Genomic DNA, 17039 nt, shown 5'->3' with positions numbered 1-17039 from the left:
TCAACCTCCGTAGCACTCTGTTCACCCATCTCTGTCTTCCGAGCATCTCTAGCTCCCTTGTATTGAGGTCTCATTTTATAAATGGCGAAGAGCCTCTGGGATGGCTTCCCATCTCCTGTCCTGTTCCCTTGATTGGTTTTACCTAGCTCTGAGGGCCGCAGTGAGGGTGGTTGTCGGCCAAGAGCCCGTGTCCCCTCCATGGTCCCCTGCAGGTGGCTGAGCTAGGTGTCCCTGCCAGGCCGTGGTGACCTTGAGGGCAGGGGCACTGTGCGGCTCTCCTGGCAGGCACAGTGCCGGGTGCTGGGTTCTTGCTGGTGAGCAAAGCAGATGGGTCCCTGGACTGTGGAACAGAGCCTCCTGCACTAGCTTGCGAAATGTTTCTCCTCTGAAGGAAATGAAGGGGTGGGTGTGCCTGGAACGTGGGGCTGGGGGATGCGTTAACACCTTACCTGGGGCCTCTGCTTTCTCCTCTGTTAAACAGTGGGGCTGAGCTAAAGTCAGGTGGTTTCTGAAGGTATGTCAGCACAAATCAGCTGTTGCGGCTTTGGAAGGTCGAGCAGTCTTTAGCTAGCAGAGCAGCCAGAGCCTTTATAAATTCTTGAGTAGGGAAGGTCAGGAGAGAAGTGGTGCTCCAGGATTCTCTGGACATTTATAAGCACCATGGAACAAAGCCAAAATGTTAAGTAATTTTAAAGGCATAGCTGGGTATTTAGGGTTAAGAGATGCCCAAAGTGAGAGGCTTCTTGCCCCCACGTGAAATTCATCTGTCAGGACTGACTCACCGAGCGTTATGGTTCACAGACACGACGGAACAGTCGTTGTATGTACTTCTTTTCTTCTGAAGGTGCAGAAACCTGAGTTTAAATTTTATTGATTATTAACGTACAGTGTCGATCTGATTATTGTAGTTTTGAACGAAGACGAGCGTCCTCCATCCGGGAGGCGGGCGTTATCCTCCCGTCTCACCTGCCTCTGGCGCCTGCTGCTGCCCTGGAGGAACGCGAGTCACAGTGGGTGTTTTCCTTTCCCTTCCTCTAGGTCATGGCGCCCGGTTCCTTGAACCCGAGGCTCCAGAGGAGGCAATGATCGTCCGGGCCTCTCGCCCCAGCCTGACGGCGGAAACTGAGCCTCCCTAGGGTGCAGGCAGGCACGCAGCGCAGCGGTGGAGATGGCGACCTCGTCCATCCGGCGGCAGATGAAGAACATTGTCAACAACTACTCGGAGGCCGAGATCAAAGTCCGCGAGGCCACCTCCAATGACCCGTGGGGCCCGTCCAGCTCGCTGATGACCGAGATCGCGGACCTGACCTACAACGTGGTGGCCTTCTCGGAGATCATGAGCATGGTGTGGCGGCGGCTCAACGACCACGGCAAGAACTGGCGGCACGTGTACAAGGCGCTGGCGCTGCTGGACTACCTCATCAAGACGGGCTCGGAGCGCGTGGCCCAGCAGTGCCGCGAGAACGTCTTCGCCATCCAGACGCTCAAGGACTTCCAGTACGTCGACCGCGACGGCAAGGACCAGGGCGTTAATGTGCGCGAGAAGTCCAAGCAGCTGGTGGCCCTGCTCAAGGACGAGGAGCGGCTGAAGGCCGAGAGGGTCCAGGCCCTGAAGACCAAGGAGCGCATGGCCCAGGTGGCCACCGGCGTGGGCAGCAGCCAGGTCACCTTCGGCCGCGGCTCCAGCCAGCCCAACCTCTCCACCAGCTACTCGGAGCAGGAGTACGGCAAGGCGGGGGGCTCGCCGGCCTCCTATCACGGCTGTGAGTAGCGGGTCCCCTTGCCTCACCCGGCCCGCCCAGGGCAGGGGCTGCCCCGGGGCCCAGATCTCAGAACCTGCTCCGCGCACCCGGACGGTGACCCCCGCCCCGGGTCCGGGTAGGGGGCAGTGGCAGAGGGGTTTCGCTGCAATGGCCGGCCTGGTGAGGTGGTCGCAGAGGCTCCATGCTGCTCCATGTCCATCCCTCGGGAAGGTGGGCAGTGAGGCAGGGTGCGCCCTGCTTCCCTAGGGTGCCTCTAGCAGCACAGGGGTCATCTCGAGGAAACGAGTGATCTTCCTTGGTGACCAGGCTTCTTTAAGCACATATTAAATGTTTTTCTAAAGGCAGAGCCTCATGTCTCCTCCAGCACCACCCCGGCTGGATGCAGTGTCTCTGTCCAATGTAGGGGAAAAAGTAAATCCTCCTGCAGGTTATTAGGGTGACGGAGGGGTTAGGTGCCAAGGAGAGTTCCCAGTGATTTGCCGGCATGGCTGGGGCTGTGCTGGGCAGGGCTGGCCTGTTTTCTCTTTTTGCATGTTGGAAGATTTTGGGTCTTGGCACAACGGTCAGAAGGGGGTGGGGGTGGGGCTGATGGGAGTTCAGACTAGTGGCTGCTCCCTGGGAGTGGCAGGTGCCCACTTGGGGTTTACAGCACCGACACTCCCCATGTAGAATCCCCCGGGTGGCAGGGGCTGGTGCTGACGTATCATCTGGCTGGGCCAAAGTGCAAACCCGAACCCAGAGCCTCTCTTTTTTGAAATCAGTAAAACTATGTCTGTGTAACAGAAAACTTCTTTCCTAAAGGAAGTCATTTTACTTGGCAAAACCCTGCCAGCCCTTGCCTTGGCTGGTGGTTCTTCTCCCACATCCCCTTGTAGTTTCCCTGCTTCTGCTGGTTTCCAGTTGACGCCACACCGCCCTCGCCAGTACTGGGAGCAGTGTGTCACATAGAAGGCTTGCGTATGAAAGCCGGACTGCCTGTCTCTAGGAGTTCTAAATTATCATCAAGCTTGGAGCAGGTAGCGTTTTCCTGTCCTGTTTCTAGCTGCAGCTGTTTTTTCCTCTTAGTTTGAACTCCTCTGCTTAAGCGAGCTCGCACCGCTCATGAAACCACTGGAAAAGCATCTGAACTCGATCTCCCCAAGTCTCCGTCTGGGTTAAGTCGGACACACTATTGAGATCATGTTTTAAGCAGTGAAGTCACTTGGCTGACCTCCACGACCCTGTCTCCCTCCACTCAGGAAGGCTTTTTGGGTTGAGTGGCCATTCACCCCAGGCCATCCCCTGTGGGGAGCCCTGGCTGGTTTGAGGCGTACCCGGCGAGGGAGCTGATTGCCCCTTGAGCTGCCTTTTGCAGTCGTTATTCTGAAGCCAGAGGATACAAAGCAAGGAACTGAAGTAGACCTCAAGTCTCTGGGACATGGGGGTGCAGGGGCAGGCAAGGGCTGGGGTGTGTGGGCCTGGGGGCACCAGTCTCCCCCTGGACCTCCACAGGTGGATGGCCTGGCCTGCGCCGTCTCTAGAGCACTGTCCTCACAGACCTTGAGCTAGAGCGGGCGGTTCAGGGCAGGAGTGGGGCCAGCGCCCAGCCCTTGAAGGGGCAGCGGCAGGTGGGGGCAAGGCAGGCTCCATGGGCCTGTCCGGCCAGGGGCGCCCCTCAACATGCAGAGCTTCGGATCCTCTAATGGCGTCTCTCTCTCTGTGTGTGTGTTGTGTGTGTGTCCCTGCCCCAACAGCGCCTGAGGCCTCGCTGTGTCCCCAGCACCGCGCAGGGGCCCCACTGGGTCAGAGCGAGGAGCTGCAGCCGCTGAGCCAGCGCCACCCCTTCCTGCCGCACCCAGGGCTGGCATCCCGCCCAAATGGTGACTGGTCCCCCTGCCTCACTTGTGACCGCGCAGCCCGAGGTGGGACGGCGGTTTGCTTTCTCCTTCCTAGAAATGCCGTGCAGCTCGCCAGGGTGGGGAGGACCTGTCCTGCCCGTGCAGCCACCTCTCTGCCCGCCTCTCCTGGGGCCTGGTAGTCCAGCCGCAAGCGGGCCCAGGCCCTTTCCTTCTGGCTGCCCAGGCTCTGCCTTGCCCTCCCAGGGGAACGCTGTCTGGGCATGCCACGAGGTGACTGCTCCGTGCTGCTTCAAGTCCCCGTGGCCTGCAGGGCTGGCGCTGAGCGCTGCTGTCCCCCAGGCCCTGCATGACAGTGGGTGTCGGCCCTGGGTTCCCTGAGCCTGTGGCCCTCGCCCCTATCAAGGGCCAGGTAAGGGTGTGCTCACGTCCTCGTTACTTGCCATCTTCTCAACGCCCCTCACCACAGTGAGCAGAGAGTTGGCTGTACTTCCTGTGCTGTTACCTCATGTGACAGTCCCTAGTTCCAGCGGGAATGGAAATGGGACCGCTGTTTTGACTATAACACATCTGGCTGGTGCCTGTGCCGGCTGCCAGCTGAACTGGAGACAGGTTCTCCCTGCTGTCCACCAGGGCATGCTCTCGGGATGATCTGCCTGTGGTCCCAGTGGGCCCCTGCTCTGGAGAAGGAAGCCCCCTCCTCTCTTCTTAGGGGAAGGGTGCCGACGAAGAGCTTGGGAGCGACGGCCCCAAAGCTGGGGCCAGCCTGTATGCAGCCCTGGAAACAGCCACTGTCCATGCATGCCTCATTCATTTCACAGTCCATCTGCCTCTGTTTAGCTCTGGGATATTTTTCTTCATGCCCTTGTCTTCCCTTCACTGTTTATATGGGATTTTGCCTTACTGTAGTTAGACATTAAGAAAACATCACAAGGACCCACTCTGTGTCATGAGGGATGTAAATGGCCAGAGCATGTTTTGGAACATCACTCAGGCGCACTTTTATGTCCCTGCCTCTCCCCCAGATAATCAGGGAGCTGTTTGTGGCCGGTTCCAGGATCCCACAGAACCCCTTGGCGCTTCCCCTTTGTTTTCCCGTGTGCTGCCCACACGGGAACTGTCAGAGTCTTTCTTAGTCTCTGTGGTTGGTTTTGTGCCCGCCAGTCCACGGGCGCCGGCTCTCTTAAGGCCTTCCGGGTTAGTGTCACCCCGGGCTGCCTGGCCCCTGTTTTCTCCCACTGGCCCTGGGGCCAGCCGCTGTCCCCTCCGCCCCACCCTGAACCCCCTGCCCTGGTCCTTTCCACTCCTGACTGCAGGCCCCACCCAGCCCTCCCACAGGCGCCCGTCTGGTGGGTTGTGAAGGTGTGCAGGCCACAGCTCGGGGGGGCAAACGCAGGCTGAAAGGAGTGTTTTTCCCTTTGAGCGTTTCTTGTGCCTAGCTGAGTTTCGGGCGTCGAGTGTGCCGGGGTTTTGCCTTCCATCTTTTTACTGCTGCCATGTGCACGCCTCTCCCTGTCTCTCGCTCCCATCATGGTGAGCCAGGTGAGAGCGGGACCCTGCCCCACGTTTCTTTTCCTTCTGCAGCTCCTGACAGAGGGGCAGGGGGCTCGGGGTCCACACTCTCTGCTTTTGCTGTGAGTGCGGGAGGCCTGGGGTACTGGCCAGATCCCAGGGACAGGAGCCAGTCTGAGGGCTGCTCTCTCGGCCCCCAGCCCTCCTGTGGGGGTTGCGGGGAGCTCTCCTTCATACCCTGGACCCCTGGGAGCCTCCTGTCTCCTGCTCCCTCACCACCCACACATAGCTGGAGGTCTGACTTTGGAAACCACTCATATTTGCCCTTCGTCTCTAGCTCCATGGCCCCAGTTCAGTGCCAGCCTTTGGACCTGCTCCCTGGCGGTGAGGCTGCCCAGTTCTCATCCCCAGCGCTGGCCCTGGTGGTGCTCTGACCCCAGGTCCTAGAAGGCCCTGCAGGCCCAGGCCCCCTGCTGGTCAAGCCCGCACATTTGACATCGCAAACGGAGGCCTTCCCTGGGGTCTCGGGCTCCCCCTCCAGCTCTGTCCTCAGAAACAAGCACATGCACTCACGTGCAGCTCACACATGCACGCACACGTCATGCACACTTGCACCTCATGTGTCCTCACAGGCATCTCACACGCACCCATGCATCTCACACCTGCACGCTGCACAGCCAGGTGCCTGCAGAAACCCTCCAGGCCTCCTCAGGGCCGCCCCCTGCAGGTAGTCCACCTCGGGTCTCCCTCTCTGGGCCTCGGCTGGCGCAGCTGCAGGCTCTGCCCGGCTGCGCTCTGGGCTTGCCTGCGTCTTCTGTCGTTGCCGGGTGCACTGAGTCCCTGCCCGGTGCAGGTCCTGGGCTCACCTCAGAACAGTAGAAGAGTCAGAGCCTGTGACACAAATCGGGGAACAGCGTGTTGGTTGCTTAGTGTGCTGGAAAGAGAAAGAAAGCAAAGCAGAGGGGTAGCAGTGGTTGGGGGTGGGGAACGTGGCCCAGACAGGCCTTGCTGAGGAGCTGGTGCCCAGCAGAGGTGAGGGGTGACGAGGCCACCAGACGGAGGACTGAAAGGAGAGGAGGCAGCAGGGCAGAGGCCCCGGGGTGGGCGTGTGCACGGAGGGTTTGAGGAGCTGGAAGGAGGCCAGCGTGGCTGCTGCTGAGGGACGGCGGGAGTGCAGGGGTGGGTCGGGGTTTGAGGGGCAGGGGTTGCTGCAGGTGTTGCAGGGCTTGCACTCTGCCCCAGCTTTCTCACCCGGCACAGCTGGTGCTCTTGCATCTACGTCTGTGTGTCGTTACAGTGTCTGGGTGCTTCAGCTTCTATACCCATTCTCAGCAGTGGCTGAACCCCTGAACCCCACCTCAGCAGCCTGGCACGGGCCCCTGGAGCCCTGGGAGGGTTCTGAGCTGCAGGTCACCCTGACCCAGCTGGCAGCCGGAAGCACTGGGTCCCACTGGCTGTGCGTGGCCGAGGTGGGGTGGGGCGGGTGGGAGGCGCTGGACTCTGGGCGCATTCTGAAGGGGAGTCAACAGGCCCTGCCAGCAGGTTGCAGAGAGGGGATAGGGGAGGAGATGTCTCTGCTGGGAGGGACGATGTGCCCCCGCCGACTGCCCGCCCCCTGGGCCTAGCTGCGGCCCTCCAGGCTTGGTGGGTGGGCTGGAGCTGCGCTGCCCAGAGTTGACCTCTCAGCCTCAGGGGGTTGAGAGATGGCAGCCGGGTTGCCTGGGGCCAGGGCGGTAACGGCCCCCGCAGCCCCACCAGGCCTTCTCCTCCCCACCCCGCCCTGCTGGCAGGTGGCAGTGACGTTGCGTGGGCTGTGGAGACCCTGCTGGAGGGGACGGGAGCTGCATCTTGGTGTGAGGAGCAGTGGGTGCTCTTGGGGCCATGTCACCCTGGCTCTGCCTCTCCCCAGTCTGGGGAGAGAAGAAGATGCCAGCTGGGCCCATGCTGCCCTTAGCCGAGCTCCCGGAACTGTAGAACTGGAGCCAGGGCCGGATGGGAGCTGGTGGGCGTCTTGATGCACCCGTGAGCCTGTCGCCTGCTGTCTCGGGATTCTTGGTGGGAGCTTAACAAGCTGCCAGCTTTCCTGTCCTTAAAAGAATGAGGAAGGAGAAGGAGGAGAAAGAGAATAGAGTCTCTCACCCTCCGACTCAGCCAGTCCCAGTGGTGCCCGAGGTGGGCGGCTGTCTGCAGAGTGGGGTTACCGTCCGAGGCCGGGTCTGCCCAGGGCCGTCCTTACAGCCCCTCTCGTCTCAGAGACACCCTGACACCTGGCCAGGTCGCTCCAGGCTGGCCTACCCTCCCAGCGGGCTGGGGAGAGCCAGTCACCCCCCCCCCCCCCCACTGAACACCCACCCTGCAGTGACTTACCAGGCGGTCACTAGAGATTACGACCTTTTATTTGCCCTGCAGCAGTCTAGGATGGATTTGTGTTGGTTTAGAAAACACATGCAATACTGGGATTAAAGAGACACCAGTAGAAACTGGGCTAAAAGGAAAATAACAGCAAGGAAGGAAAAACCAACATCAGAAAGTTGTACGCAATTGTTAGCGCTGGACGGCTCAGCCCCAGAGGCCTGCTTAGTTTCTGGACAAGCATCCAGCTCTAAATGGTGTATTGAGAGGCTGCAGGGGTGGCGGGAGGTGTGGAACCTGAGCTGAACCACAGAGGGTCTCCGTGGAGGAGTATTGGGGGGCACAGATGCCACCGCCCCCCCTCGGCAGGTGCCGCCCTTGCCTCGGCCTCCCTGGTAGCACTCCAGCCCAGTCTGTGCCCTCCTGGGGAGGTTCAGGCTCTCCGGGAAGTAGGGGGTAGCCTGGCATCACGCCATCTGCCCTGGTTGTCAGCCCTGCTTTCCCCTGAAGACTCGGTGAAGAGCCTGTCAACTTCGGGCATGGGGCCATGTGTGTGTCTGGGAAACCCCAGTCCTGCAATGCCCTTCCTCTGATGACTCTCCAGGGAGCTGGTCCCCACAGCAGGGACACTCAGGGCTAACTTGAAATCTCTGGGCGAGCCCCTGGAGTGGGGCTTGAGTGTGTGCACACGAGTGTGCTTTCACGGGTGTGGAAGAGATTCTGAGAAAGAGAGGCCTGGATGGTATATTTTTGAAAACCCGAGGAGATGGGGAACTATATGAACTGTTTGGAAGTAATCACAGCCAGCCCCCACGCCCCCAGAGGCCATCCTGAGGCCTCACCCACGGAAGGAATGTGGCTGATGAGCCCTGGAAGGGGGGGGAGTGGTTGCCAGGTGGGCTGCCGGGGAACAGGGGTGTGCGTCCTGGCCTGAGGGCCCCATGGCTGCTGGCTGAGCCATGTCCCGGGCCAGGAGGGCCAGCTGTGGGGACGTGCCACCCCTGGGAGCCTCCACCCAGACCAGGGCGCTACAGCCGGAGTGTGGTTGGAAACGGGCTCTGTCCTGCCAGGCGCAGGGCAGGGAGGGCTTGTCAGAACCGCTGCAGGAAGCTGAGCAGGGGCACAGGCACGGCCTCCAGCTGGCAGTTGTGTTTACCTGTCCCCCAGGTGCACCCGGAGAGATACTCCTTGCCGCGGGGCCTTGGGGCTGGGTGGGGCTGGCCAGCGCCCTTGGCTGGGGCCCACTGCCCTCCCCAGGGCCTGTCCACACCCCCCACCCCGATGCCGGCACGAGGGGTAGACGGGGCTGAGGTTGCTAAAGGACAAGGAACTGGGACGGAATAGCTCACCCACGTCCACTTGATGAAGGGACGAAGCCCAAACCTGAGCCCGGGTTTTCCAAAACTCTGGCTCTTTCCCCCGCTTTTCAGGCAGAGAGAGCGGCTAAGGTTTTTTATAGAGTCGGAGGCGTCCCACGGGCTGCTGTCCCATGCTGAGATCACGTGGTCCATCTCCTGGCCTGCTTTCCCTTCTGTGGTTTAAAAAGTAGCAGCACCTGTTTCCGACTATTGGGGAGCCTGCCCAGAGGCACGGGCTCCCCTCTGGCTGGCAGGGAACGTTGTCAGCCTCGGAGCGCAGCCCCCAGAGCCCTGACCAGGGGTTGTTAATGAGCGATGGACGTTTTGGATGACTTGTGCCGTGGGAAGTGGAACTTAGAAACTGTGCCTGTCTCTCTGTCTGTCTGCCGGTCCTTAAAACGTCCTTTTCAGCATAAGTAAGCACACTTTTATCTGTGAACTGTCACCAGTGTGCTGTAATCATTTTAAGCCAGATGAGCCGACAGCACCTTTGACTGCTGGGTGTGCTCAGGACAGGAGTTGCTGGTTTCGTCAGCTGTGAGGGGCTTTACGGATTCCGTGGGTGAGAATGGGAGCAGAGGTGTAAGGATAGGTTCTTTCTCTGAATGAGGAAGGAGACCAGATAATCTCAGTGTCATCTCTTTCTCATGTTATCCTGTTTTGTTATATTCAGAGCCCTTTGCACGAGCTGGAATTGCCGTGTTTATTTCCTGTGCTCTGCTCAGAAACAAGCTCTACCAGCGAGCGCCTGGCCTGTTGCTGGCCGCAGGTTCTCCCTGTGCCCCTCACCGGGGCCTGGCCCAGGAGTGACGCTCGGCCTCGAGTGGATGGGTACTGGATAAACGGGTCCCAGCTGACCCAAATCCTCTTTTTTTTTTTTGGTGTTATTTTTGTCATGTAGCACGAGTGTTAGTCTCTTCAAATTATTTTGTGGGCTTTTGTAGAAATACAGAAGCATTTATGTATCTGTGTTGTTTCTCACTACTCTGAGATCGGCTTGAGCGGCAGCGTGACCTGCAGCTCTGGTGTGGGCCCGTGGTGAGACACCATCTCCTTCTCGGCGGGTCACGACTTGGCCGCACAGAACTGTCTCCCAGAGCTGCTGGACGCCCAGTTCTGGGTCACCTCTGACCAGTCCGATTGGAGACCCTGGGGTGGAGCCCAGGCTCCGCAATGGGACAGTTTGCTGGGTCCTCCAGGCGCAGCCGGGGCGAGAGCCACGTTCGGGGTAGACTGAAATGGGCCTGCGGGGAGCAGGTTTCATGGCGCTGCGGGCTTCTTCCTGCTGCTCGCCCTCCAGCCGCTTTCCGTGGCAACGTCACCCGCTCTCGGGAGCGCAGGGCTGATGCGACATTGGGTGACTCCCCTGCTGGCTGCCGACAGCCCGGCTCATCCGCCTTCTAACCTCTGCTTGCCCGACCCTTCTGAGGACTTCATTCAGGGACCCGCTGCTGCGGGTGGTGGGAGAGGAAATTAAGGAGCCCTTTTGTGTCTTCTGTCACTATAAAAGCAATACACGCCCAACCCCTGAGAGCTAAGAGAATATGCACAGAAAGAGGAGGGAGAGAAAGGCACCCTATGGTTGCACCCCTCTGGCACCTGCCCAGACGCCGGTGCAGTTCGTCCCAACTTTTCCCCACGCACTCCCTTCTTCTCTCAGTTCATTGAACTGAGATCACACCAGCCCTGGAAAGGACGCTGAGCCACCCGGGCCGAGGCCAAGTGGGAAGTGCCAGGCAGCCCCGCGGCCCCGGGGAGTGCGGGCAGAGCCCCCGCACAAGCCGCCTCGCCCCGCTGCCCGCACGGTGCCCTCTCCTGTTTCTCACCTGGTGAGACAGGATGCCCCCAGTGCAACACACTCAAAAACCAAGCAAGTGGATAAACGAACGTTTTGGAAACCATGCTGGGAATGTGGCGCGTGGTCACGGACAACCCTCCTGCAACAGTCGGCGCCCTGGGCAGTTAGAGTGCTGGTGGTCAGCTTTCGGGGTGCACGCGGCAGCCCCATGGCTTCACCCGGCAGCACCACTGCCTTCAGTTCACTCCTGAATGAAGGTTCTGTAGCCAGAACTTGGCCACTTCCCACCTCCCTCGGGGCCGCTTTCCATGGCCTGGTCCCCTGGCTCTGCCTGCCTAGGCCCTTCGTGCCCCTCTGCCTCCATGGTCCCCTCCACTCTGCGCCTGGCTCCCGGGCTCACACCCAGGGCTCCACAGAAGCCTCCTTATGGGGAGGAGGCGGCCTGGCCTCCCCAGGCCCCCCAGCAGCCCTGCCCGCGCCCTGCTGAGCTCCCTCCGCAGCACCTTGTGCACCTGACTGTGCTGTTGTTCGTGGTCTCGCTGCTGACCAGGGCGGTGCCCAGAGCACGGGGATGTCCCCAGCCTCAGGTGGCACCTCTGTGTCACTCCCCTCCTGGAGCTGCCGCAGCCTCTGGAAGAGGGTTTGCTGGTGACCGGCAGGACCTTCAGGGTGCGTGCCTGCCACACTTTGTGGCTCAGCAGGGAGGCCCCTGTGCCTGCCACGCTCGTGTGCAGCTCTCACCCACCCCCAGTATGGAGGCCTGTGTGCCTGTCACGTTCGTGTGCGGCTCAGCAGGGAGGCCCCTTTGCCTGCCACACTCATGTGCAGTTCTCAGCCACCCCCAGCAGGGAGGCCTATGTGCCTGTCACACTCGTGTGCTTCTCTCAGCTCCACAGGGAGGCCCCTGTGCCTGCCACACTCGTGTACGGCTCAGCAGAAGGCCCCTGTGCCTGCCACGCTCATGTGCAGCTCTCAGCCACCCCCAGCAGGGAGGCCCATGTGCCTGTCATGCTCTTGTGCCAGCTCTCAGCCTAGCAGGTAGGCCCGTGTGCGTGTCACGGTCACGTGCTGGCCCTCAGCTACTCCAGCAGGGAGGCCCGTGTCCACCAGTGGAGGCCACTCCTGAGCCGGCATCAGGGCCTGACTTGAGCCGGGCAATGGGACCCCAGGGCTCCCTGCCTCTCTGCTATGAGGCCCACGGCCGAGGGTCAGCCTGCAAGGAGAAGAGCTACACACATGACAGAGGATGTAGGCCCCTGGGGACACTGCAGACACTTACACACACAGTGTACACACGCATAGATACACACTCACATACCCACTTACTCTCACACGTTCCCAGACCCTTACTCTCTCATGTTCCCAGACCCTCACTCACACACCCACACTGGAGTGTGAACTAAAAGGTTCTTCCGGGTGGAATCACCTGTGCGTCTGTAGGCATGCGTCTATAAAAAGATCGTCCTGAATCGTCCCCAAGCCATTGTCCATTAAATGACATCCTCAGTGTCCTTTCATACCTGGGTATCTTCAGGTTTTGCGCGTCTCCCCGAGTACCCTGCAGCTGATCCAGGCCAGGACAGCCCCCAGCTGCCACCCCCAGTCTGACCCGTGGAGCCTCCCCTGCTCCCGACCGGCCGCCATCCCACAGCGCCCGGGTGCTCGTGCCCGCCCACTCCTCCCCGAGTGTGCTGGGCCAGGGCGTGCCACGTTCTTGCCCGGACATGCCAGGGGAGCTGTGACGGCAGGCTTGGCACCCCCCCATGAAGTCACCCCTCACAGCCTCCTCCTGGTCTAGCTGGTGGGACTTGGGGCTTCCCCTCTGTGCCTTCTGGGCCTTTCTACCGCACGTTTCTATTCTTCTCCTTTTTAGCAGCCACAGGCGAGCAGATCTTACCTCTCAAACTTTGCCTCCTTCAGCTGAACATAACCCCCCACCCTCTTCCCCAGGGTGGCCAGCCGAGGGCCGCAGGGCTCCTGGGGGAGGGGGTATGGAGGCTCCTGGTGGTGGGGGGGTCGGCCATGGCCGAGCGTCACTGCTGACTCTGGGAGTGGGCTGCAGAACCCCAGAAGCTGTCACCGTGTGGGGAAAGGTGTGGGTACATGAGGGTTTCCCTGCAGTTGAGCAACGAGGAAGGAAGTCAGCGGGACTTGGGGAGCTGATCATGGGTTTGGGGGGTTGCACTGCCTGCCAGGTGGCCTCACTGATCCCCTACCTCAGCTCGGGAGCGCTGCAGTGTGGCAGGTGGGGGAGAAAAGGAAAGCCTGCTGGAGCAGTGGGGACCAGGCAGGCCCTGTCCTGGAAAGGGTGGGGGAGACCCGCTCAGGGTCCCTGTGGGTGAGGGGGAGGTGGGCTGCTGGGAGCGAGGCTGGGCAGGTGGGCGCTGCGGGCAGAGAGCTGGCTGGGGCAGGACTGTCCCGTTTTGTAGGGCAGCTTGTTAACGCTTCCCCCACCCCCATGGCCCTCTTTCCCCTGTGGGCAAGTGGATACTCGGACAGGTCGAGGGGATGTGTCCCACTGCAGAAGATGGCCGGGTCGCGAGTGAGCGCAGTCTGCCGGTGGCCACTGTTTCCCCACGCACCCCATGGGCTGTGGCAGCTGTCCCGCCCGGGCCTGCCGACCTGGGATTCTGGCCGCAGCGTCAGGCCCACCTGTGTCGAGGCCCGGTGAGGATGCACAGGCGCCTCCTCCCTGGGGACCTTCCCGGAGTGAGCCCGGGGCTCTGCCCTCCCCTCCTGCCCGTGATTGGCAGGTGCTGCTTCGGACTTTCTAGGAAGATTGCAGAACGGAGCCAGTGAGAAGAAGCAATTGCCTGCTTTTCTGTCCACTTGACCGCCTTTCTTTCTTCTTACAAAATGAACTGAAATTGGCCAGCGGAAGCATCTTCATAGAGAATGTGGCATCCTTGTATTGGGAGCACGTGTGGGGAGGGGCTCCCACGCAGGAAGCCCGCACCAGCGGGGTGGGGGGGTGGGGGACAGTCTTCCCCCAGGGCATGAGAGTGTTTCTTAGTCCTTCGGACCTGCATGTGAGAAATACATGGAGCACTCGTGGCCTACCTGCCCCAGCTCGTCCAAAAATGAGGCCTGTCATCAATGGTGGTTCTCGGCCATAGTGAGTTTAGGCCGGGCTCTTCCAGGTGGGGTCCAAATGCCAGGACAGTTCCGGCTGGAAGTCGGGGAGGTGTTGGAACGGGCATCTCGTCTTGGTGGGGGAGACGGGACGTCTGGTCCTGGTTGGGGAGAATGGGGCGTCTGGTCCTGGTGGGGGAGACGGGGCATTTGGTTCTGTCCCTGCTTTGGAGACGAGCTTCAGCTGACAGTGACTGTGCTTCCTTCCAGAGGGCAGCTGGCTGAGAAAGCAGCCTGCATCACTGAACTGAGAGCCAGACCTCCTGGCACTTGTGTGTCCCACGGGTTCCTATACATTGTGAGCCTTCAGACCCCCGGCTCGTTGTGGCCCAGCTGAGTGGTCAGAGGAGCCTCAGCACGGCGTCTGTGTCATGGCCTCGTGCTCGCCCCAGGAGCCCTTTGTGGGCCGGACATGCTGTCAGCAAGGCCAGGGGGTCGCAGCTGAGACCCACCGGGTACAGCTCGGCTAAGCGTTGGGTGGTGGCTGTGACTCCTGCCTGCTGTGGAACCGAGCGCAGTCCATCCGCTGGTAAAAGCCACAGCCTTCGGGGGAATACCCTTTGCTTAGATCTCCACGTTGATGTGGCGAGCTGTTTCCGTGCCAGCCGGCTTGCGGTGCCGGCAGACGAGTAAGCACATTTGCGTCTGCAGCTGGGTGGCCTTGCAGATGTGCCCAGAAGCTCAGAGCGCTAGGGATGCCTTGTGTCCTCAATAGGGCCCGATCAGAGCCCTGGCCTGACCGAAAAGGGCACTGCCGCTGCCCAGCTGAGCATCTTCCCCGCCGAGGGAGCTTGTTTTTCAGGGCTCTCCTCTGGGATGGGTGGGTGTGGGGCTTCTGTTTCTTAGTTCAGGGGACCCTCTGGGTAGTCAGTACAGGTGTGCCGTGTTAGGTAGGAACCGAGGCCCTTGTGAAGCCAGCCCTGCAGAGCCTTCCTATCCCAGAAAGAGCTGCTGGGGCCAGCCCAGCGGGTCAGTGTTGGACTGGGGGTGGCGTGTCTGGTAAGGAGAGTCCCCGGGACTGTCCGCCGCCTGCTTCTGCCCACCTGGGCAGCGACCTTTACATTGTGACTGCCACAGGCGAGGTTTGGGAGCAGAACAGGCAAAGATGTCTCATTAGGAAGGATTTGAGGGTTTTCATTGCCATCTAACTTTATCTCGACAGAAATTCTTTGGAAAATGTAATTGGGGTGATGTGCTGGGATGTGATACTTCTTGATTTTACTTAGAGAAATACCCATGTGTTTTTATGGCTGCAGCAGTTTTTTGCCATAACCTGTTCAAGTAGACTATGGTGGGTGGGGGGCAATGGCTACTGGCAGTTTGGGGGGGGCAGGGTGGGGAGGATAGTTCTTCAAACATTCAAACATACCGTGCTTCATGGCACAGAGTTGTTCCAAATGAACTTCTATTCCTGTGTCTTTTTGGTGTATTTTAAAAAAAAATTGTGACAAAGTATTTCATCTGCTTGGCAATGTCAAAGAGTACTGCCGTTGATAGTCTGTCCCGCCCACCACGACTCGGGACTCCGTCCACTACCCCCCTCTACCTGCTGTCCTGCCCTGGCCCCGCCCACTACCCCCTCATTCCCGGTCTCTGCCATCCACTCTGCCCAGAAGCAGCCTCTTGCCCCATCTGGCCTGTCCCATGGGACCTGAGGCCCTAACTGCCGTAGTCTGCTTGTGTTTTCCCACAGTGCAGCCAGAGCCTGCCACCTGGTGACCTCCTCTGGCAGGAATCCTTCCCAGCCCTTTACTTTCTCCCAAAGAGGCAAATCCTAAGGAGCAAGTTTAAATTACAGATTTAAAGCAGAAGTCATTTCTAGTGCCGGACCAGACAAGACTTAATAAAAGAAGAAAGTAAACTGATGCACAGAACATCTGAAAACAACTTCCGTTAGCTGGGAATTTGAATTCTTCATGTGCCCATCCATCCACCCATCCCTCATCTGCCAGCTGCTGGGTGTGGCGGTGCCAGGGCAGGCATGGGCCAAAGCTCAGGGGTGAAGGGCACCGAGCGGGGGGAGCGGAGGCCAGGATGCCCCCTGAAAGGGAGGGAGGCTGGGTGGCCGAGGGGACAGGGCCCAGGGCCCTCTCCTGCCCTCTGGGCCCGCTCCTGCCCTCTGGACCCGCTGGTTTCTGGAGGCATAGAGGCGCCCTGAGTGGGTGGCCAGCCTGACTATTCACACATGGGCACGTCCAAGGCTCCTTTATGGGAGTGTTATGTGGGGCGTGTAGCATCAGCTAGGAATTCACGTTTCATCCCTTCAATGAACTCTGTCTTTCCAGGAGCTGCTGCAAGGGCTTAAGCTACCTAAGGATTTATAGCAAAAATGTACATGTGCTTTTTCTAGTAAATGTTGTGTTACTAGAAGAAACAAAAAATTTATCTTGTGATTGGATCACTGCAGAAATGTTCAGACTTCATTTCCCATGACCCTTCTCCCCAGGGGGTGCAGAGTGAGATTCCTAAATGTTGGGGACGTCTCCCCATCAGCCCTATTTTGAATTAGTCCATGTCTCTGAAGCACTGCCAAAGTGCAGTGACCGCTCAGGCTGGGTTCCAGGGCCAGCGAGGATGGCAGCACGGTTTGGAGGGCTTCTCCTGGTGGCCGCCCCGTGGCTTATGCCCCTGTGGGACCAAGCGAGCCAGTATGTGCATTGAGCCTTGAGAGGGCCGGGAGGCTTCTTTCCCAGGCCCGCACTGTCCACCCAGGAGGGGAGTGGGTGTGATTTGCTGGGGCATCTACCGAGCAGTCACCCATGTTTTGCACATGGTGACTGCACCTGTTGCTCCCACAGCCACCTCCCCGCGGGTATCCTCCGAGCTGGAGCAGGCCCGGCCCCAGACAAGCGGCGAGGAAGAACTGCAGCTGCAGCTGGCGCTGGCCATGAGCAGAGAAGTAGCGGAGCAGGTCAGTGCTGGGGCGGGCCAGGGTGGGCACCAGAGGCCAGGTCACACAGCCCCTGTTGCAGCGTTTCGGTGCTCCCCAGACAGGCTTGTGCAGACAAGCCCGGCGTCCCTGGGCTCTGTTCTCAGTAAACCGAGTGTGCCCAGTCCCTGTGGAGGGGCAGGACGGCAGGGGATGCTCTCCCTGGGGGGACCACCTAGACACGCTCTTTCAGGGTTGCAGGAAGTGGGCAGGCCCGTGCAGTGCTGGAGGGGGCAGGATCGGGTGGAGGCCTTTGGAAAGGCAATTTGGTAAAATGTATTCAGGGTACAGCACAGGGAGAGAAAGGTTAGAAGGGAATGTTCTGAAAACAAGAAGGCTTATGCTGCGATCATGGAAGCA

General features: G+C 59.9%; 1 protein-coding gene across 6 annotated transcripts in view; it reads left to right on the top strand.

Annotated features, from left to right (window-relative positions):
• EPN2 (epsin 2) overlaps positions 1-17039 on the top strand; it is a 68235-nt gene that overhangs the window by 36946 nt on the left and 14250 nt on the right. For 5 of the 6 annotated variants that reach the window (XM_077163449.1, XM_077163452.1, XM_077163451.1 and 2 more), the window contains exons 2-3: positions 1039-1763; positions 16549-16661. In XM_077163449.1, coding sequence (XP_077019564.1) covers positions 1169-1763; positions 16549-16661 — 708 coding nt within the window. In that variant the 5' untranslated portion in view covers positions 1039-1168. Of the gene's footprint in view, positions 1-1038; positions 1764-3496; positions 3665-3980; positions 3984-16548; positions 16662-17039 lie in introns of all 6 variants that reach the window. The other variant, XM_077163454.1, reaches the window with a different exon arrangement.

This window comes from Tamandua tetradactyla, chromosome 6 (genome assembly GCF_023851605.1).
Source record: "Tamandua tetradactyla isolate mTamTet1 chromosome 6, mTamTet1.pri, whole genome shotgun sequence".
NCBI classification, from domain to species: domain Eukaryota; kingdom Metazoa; phylum Chordata; class Mammalia; order Pilosa; family Myrmecophagidae; genus Tamandua; species Tamandua tetradactyla.
The sequence above is the reverse complement of the archived record's forward strand: the minus strand, read 5'-3'. Positions and strand labels throughout refer to the sequence as shown.